Source organism: Megascapheus bottae, chromosome 21, assembly GCF_031878675.1.
Source record: "Megascapheus bottae isolate mThoBot1 chromosome 21, mThoBot2.hap1, whole genome shotgun sequence".
NCBI lineage: Eukaryota > Metazoa > Chordata > Mammalia > Rodentia > Geomyidae > Megascapheus > Megascapheus bottae.
The window spans coordinates 36,953,336-36,958,887 of record NC_143529.1 but is presented as its reverse complement, the minus strand read 5'-3'; the positions used below and the strand labels follow the sequence as shown (position 1 = coordinate 36,958,887).

The 5,552-nt window shown below is 65.8% G+C and overlaps 1 protein-coding gene across 2 annotated transcripts; it reads left to right on the top strand.

Annotated features, from left to right (window-relative positions):
• Window positions 1-292: 292 nt before the first annotated feature.
• Window positions 293-2,376, top strand: Gbx2 (gastrulation brain homeobox 2). Of its 2 annotated transcripts, none has more exons than XM_090354420.1 (2): window positions 293-818; window positions 1,850-2,376. In XM_090354420.1, the coding sequence occupies exons 1-2, from the start codon at window positions 293-295 to the stop codon at window positions 2,374-2,376; spliced, it is 1,053 nt and encodes a 350-aa protein (XP_090210546.1). The 2 variants fall into 2 exon arrangements, with proteins under 2 accessions (XP_090210546.1, XP_090210547.1); XM_090354421.1 differs by having other exon boundaries at window positions 293-882; window positions 1,850-1,958.
• Window positions 2,377-5,552: the final 3,176 nt, after the last annotated feature.

Below are 5,552 nucleotides of genomic sequence, written 5' to 3'. Positions count from 1 at the left end.
ACTGCGGCGAGCTGGGCCCAGAGCCGAAGACGCGACGCGCGCGGGCTCCGACGGGCAAGCGGCGGGCGGCGGCGCCAGCGACCCCGCGGGGCCCGGGTGCCCTCTCCACTCCCGGCGCGGCGCCCGCGTCCACGCCCACCGGGCATGCCTCGAGCTCGGGACTGAGCGGGGGAAGCCTCGCAGCTCCGGACCCCGCTCGGCCTCCGCCGGGCGCTCCCGGTGTCCGGCGGGCTTCCAGGTGGCAGCGGCGCGGGGACTTCTTGCCTCTCCGCGGCCTCTCCCGAGCGCGTCTATGAGCGCAGCGTTCCCGCCGTCGCTGATGATGATGCAGCGCCCGCTGGGGAGTAGCACCGCCTTTAGCATAGACTCGCTGATCGGCAGCCCGCCGCAGCCCAGTCCCGGCCATTTCGTCTACACCGGCTACCCCATGTTCATGCCCTACCGGCCGGTGGTGCTGCCGCCGCCGCCGCCGCCGCCGCCCGCGCTGCCCCAGGCCGCGCTGCAGCCCGCCCTGCCGCCCGCGCACCCTCACCACCAGATCCCCAGCCTGCCCACCGGCTTCTGCTCCAGCCTGGCGCAGGGCATGGCGCTCACCTCCACGCTCATGGCCACGCTACCCGGCGGCTTCTCCGCGTCGCCCCAGCACCAGGAGGCGGCGGCCGCCCGCAAGTTCGCCCCGCAGCCGCTGCCCGGCGCCGGCAACTTCGACAAGGCGGAGGCGCTGCAAGCGGACTCGGAAGATGGCAAAGGCTTCCTGGCCAAGGAGGGCTCGCTGCTCGCCTTCTCCGCCGCCGCCGAGGCGGTGCAGGCGTCGCTCGGTGAGTCGGCGGCGCGCGCAGCCAGGACGCGGGGGCGGGAGGGGCGGGGGCGGGCCGGCTCCGGGTTCCCGGGGGTCCCGGGGGGCGAGGCTGCGCCCCCGCCCAGCCCCTGCGGGAATGACTGAGGGGGGCCTAGGCCGGCGGGCCTCCGGGTGGGGCCTCTCAGGGGGCTTTGAGGGCCGGGCACCCCAGCCAGCCCCGTCTTGGTCCACCTTGGTGGCGTTTGTGACTCTCACCCCCGGCCCCCCCCCCCCCGTGTCAACACAGTCCGCTCATCCTCGGCTAGGACCCGGGAACCGGGCAGAGCCTCAGGGGAGGCCGGCTGCGCGTGTGCGCTGGGCGTCCGAACTCAGTTCCTTGGATGGGTTTGCTGTTTGCAGAAAGAAGCAGATTCTGGAGAGACAGTGAGGGCGCGCGCGCGCGTGTGTGTATGTGTGTGTGCGCTGTGTTGTGTGTGTGCGTGTGTGTGCGCGCTGTGTGTGTGCGTGTGCGCTGTGTGTGTGCGTGTGCGCGTGTGTGTAACAGGAACTTCTAAGGCGACGAGCATTCGGAGACTAACATCCTGGCCCGCGCAGCCCCCCCCCCCCCCGCCCCTGTTGTGGTTGGCACGAGGGCTCCCTCCGTGTTCGCTGGGGAAGGATGGGGCAGGGTGGGTGAGCACTCTCATCTCACCCCAGCCAGGCCCGCGGGACAAAGGGGGGCCGCCCTCGAGGGCCTCGCCACCGCCGGCCACTTTTCCCGGAGCCTCCAGAGGCCGGGAGGTTGCACCCGGGGCCCGGCGGCCTCTTGAGTGATGGTTCTGGGCAAAGGGTCGTCGCCTACCCCGTCTCCTCCTCTCCTTTGAGCTTTCTCACGCTCGTTCGCGCCCCCCTCCTCCCTTCCCCGTCCCCTCAAAGGCCAGGAAACCGCGATGTGTGAATGTCCCCAGAAAGACAATCCGCTGGGCGCGGCGCGGGCCCCGGGGCGGCGGGACGGGGTGAGGGAGGCCGCCGTGAGAACCGTCATAAAACGCCGTTTGGCTTTGCTTTCAGTCGGGGCCGTCCGAGGGCCAGGGAAAGACGAGTCCAAGGTGGAAGACGACCCGAAGAGCAAGGAGGAGAGCTTCTCCTTGGAGAGCGATGTGGACTACAGCTCGGATGACAATCTGACCGGCCAGGCGGCCCACAAGGAGGAAGACCCCGGCCACACGCTGGAGGAGGCCCCGGCGAGCGGCGGCGGCGCGGCCGGCAGCACCACGTCCACGGGCAAGAACCGGCGGCGGCGGACTGCGTTCACCAGCGAGCAGCTGCTGGAGCTGGAGAAGGAGTTCCACTGCAAAAAGTACCTCTCGCTGACCGAGCGCTCGCAGATCGCGCACGCGCTCAAGCTCAGCGAGGTGCAGGTCAAAATCTGGTTCCAGAACCGCCGCGCCAAGTGGAAACGGGTGAAGGCCGGCAATGCCAATTCCAAGACCGGGGAGCCCTCGCGGAACCCCAAGATCGTGGTCCCCATCCCCGTGCACGTCAGCAGGTTCGCTATCCGAAGTCAGCATCAGCAGCTGGAGCAGGCCCGGCCCTGAGGGCCTCGGCCAGGCGGGCCAGGGCGGCCCTCGGCCCCGGGGAAGCTCGGCACCCAGGGGGACGCGCAGAGGACTCCGCCGGCTGAGGCCAACCGCAGCCACATCCCAGAGGCGGACAGACCGAGAAAATGGAGAGGATATCCACTACACAGGCTTGCAAGACTGCTTTGGAAGGGGCTACCAGCCACCCCTGAAGATACACCACATATTTATTATACTATCCTACTTTGTACATAGATAATCTATATAGACTGGGTCGCAGCCGCAGTATTTTGAAGGTTAGAGGATCCGCCCGCCCAGTAACCCCTGCTCTCCCATTCCAGAAGCAGACAAACCCAAACCCTGCGCTCACCGCCAGCACCCGCTTCCGCGCTCACCGGCCACGGCCCCACCGCTGCCCAAGCCATCCGCCAGACGCCAGAGCGAACGCTGGAGTTCACACTTTGGTTTTCTCCCCCACCCCTCTTTTTTTTTTTTTTTTTTACTCTGGCCTTTTTGAGTTGATCGCAGAGCAGACTCTGTCGGGCAGCTTGGAAATTTGCTTTGTTTTGCTTTTTGCCTGGCTTTCCGTCCCTGGGGTGGCACATCCCATCCTAGCCACCTTTGAAGCGCATTTCTGTTGTGATTAATTTATTTCAATGTAGCTTATTTTCATATAAGTTATGACATTTAAACAATCTCAGTCTTGTGAATAATAAAAAAAAAAGAGCAAGGAAAAAAAAAAGATCAATCCCCAGGCGTCCTAAGTGTAGCTAGAATTTTCCCAGCTGGAGGCTCTACAGCGTGCGTCCTAGGAAACTGGTTTGGGACGAGGTCTGGGTCAGCCAGGAGGAGGGCAGGCCTCCAGATGGCTGGACGTGAGGGACTCTGGCACCGAACCGGTTTTGTGCCTGAGCGCAATCGTTCCAATAGGGCTGCAGTGCAGGATCTGTCGTCTAAGTCCTAGGAACGCAGCCCGCTCTTCCTTTCGCCCCGTCTCGTCGGTACCCGGCAAGCTGGGAGACCTGGGCTCGGGCAGAAGGCAAGTTCCCGGAGGCGGGAAAGCCAGCGCAGATGCTGCCCACAGGCCCTAAATCACCGCCGGCCGGGGAGCAGCCGTGCGTGCCAGCCTGCGGGGAGGGGCTCCATAAATCAGGCTCCGGGCGTTATCTTCCGACAGGGCCAGGAAGGCAGCCAGCCCAGCGCGGCTTCCCGGCAGGCAGCGCCCGGCGCCCAGGCCTAGGCGGGCGCGGAGCTCCAGCGGGCCCGGCCGGGCGCCTCCCCCTCCCGGCGGGGCCGGGGAGGGGCGGGCCCGGACCACCGCCCCACCCCGGGGGCGCGGGCGGGAGGAAAGCGGGCGAGCCGGGGGTCGGTCCTCCGGGGCCCGAAGCGCCTGCAGCCTGGCTGCCGCGGCGAGGCGGCTCCCGGGGGCCCCTCTGCGCACCCCAAGCTGCTCCGCACTTTTAAACGGGGCCCCGCACCCTGGGAGCCGCCACCGGCCGGGCCCGCCCGCCCGTGCGTGCCTGGGACCCGCTACCCCGGAGCCGTGGCGCCCGAAGAGAAGCTTCGCCCCGCCGGCCCGGTGGAGGCAGGAGAGGCTGGGCAGCGGCCTCCGAGCAGGCGCCCTGGTCCCGGCCCAGGAAGCGGGCAGGCGGCCCCGGGGGTCAGTGCGAACCGGGGCTGAATTTCCGCAGCTCACAGCCGGGCACCTCTCCGCGCCGGGGACGCGCGGGCACCGAGGCCTCACCCACACTTCAGGCACGGGGCGGTGCCAAGGCCACGGGGTACCCCGGTGTGGAACGAGCCCCGGGCTCCCAGCCGCCCACCCCCGGCGCCCGGGGAGAGCGCCGGGGGCGCCTGGGTAGCGCTGCGCCCCAGTGCCCGTCCCCCGAGGCCCCGGCTGCTCCCCGGATGCGTCCCCGCGCGCCCCAGCCGCCCTGGGAAGGTCCACACCGGCCGCACGCCGGTGCCTCTGCGCTCAGGACCAACAGCGGCGGACGCTCCGGGCCAGGCTGTGCCGGGGCGCCTAGGCTTCTCCCAGAGGGACTGTGACCCAAGGCGCGGAATCCAGAATCCGCCCCTCGACCTCGGGGAGCCCTCGGGGAGCCGCGGCGTTCCTGCCCCGCGGGTCCTCTGCAGTCCGGGGAAGACCCCCTGGGCTTGCAATCCGGCATTCCAGGAAGACCCCGCAGTGCCCTCCGTGACCTTGGGGGTGTACCTTTGCTGGTCTCACAGAGCTCCCCTTCCCCCAGCAAAGCCTTGGATACACACAACAGGGAGAAAGCCAAACTCACAGGGAATTCGGGTTCCTCACAGACCCCCACTGGGGACCCCAAGCTCCCCAGCCACACCAGGAGAGGAGCAGGACATCTGCCCCCACCCTGGCCCCCTCCCTCCTCAACCTCTGAGCGACCTGGCACCCAGAGCCCAGCAGCCAGGCCGAGGCCAGGCTCGGCCCCAGAGACAGGCCGAGAGGAGGAAGATAAACAAGCAGAGCTTGATGGCCGCTGTCATCAAGGCTGCCATCATGGCTTTCATTTGGCTGCCTAATGAGTCACATCACAGGCAGAGAGAAAAATTGTCAATCGCCTGGGCCCTAATGAATTTTTTTGCAAATTGTAATCAAGCCAGGCCGTCTCAGCTGGCTGATTAATGAGACCCACGAGGCTCGGCCAGCACCTCAGCTTTTTATTCCATCCCGTCCTCCCTGCACTAAATTAACAGCAACTTGTCTGAGCTTCAAATTAACTCCCAATGATTAATTCTGATGGGGGGGCTGAAGAATAGCTTGTTCTAATAGGCTCTGGCCTGAGATGCTGTTGGAAATTAATACACTTCCCCTTTGGCTGCCGGCTTTAATCCAAGGTTGGGTTTTGACATCACTATATTTGTTGTTACAATAAATTCCACTTACATCTGCAGATCAAATAATTACGCTCAGGAGCTGAAGACCTATGCCCCTAGCTGTGCAGTGGTGTGCTTGAGGGCTGCCTGCACCCCAGGTCCACTGACCCAATGGGGTCGGCCCTCAAATCCTGCAGCCTCTTACCCTCACCCTACTGGAGCACTTGCTTGCAGGCAGCCCTCTGCCCTGTATGGAGCCCAGAGTACTTGGCAAAGCTGCAGCCAGATTTCTGCAGCCTTCCCCTCCTCCACATTCCCTGGAAGGTAGGGACTTTCATTTAAGCAAAGAGGTC

Excerpts from the sequence above, each read along its gene's own strand:
- Gbx2 (XM_090354420.1), top strand. The coding sequence starts at position 293 with ATGAGCGCAGCGTTCCCGCCGTCGCTGATGATGATGCAGCGCCCGCTG. Across the intron at positions 819-1,849 it reads GGCGGTGCAGGCGTCGCTCG|TCGGGGCCGTCCGAGGGCCA; the intron begins GTGAGTCGGCGG and ends CTTTGCTTTCAG.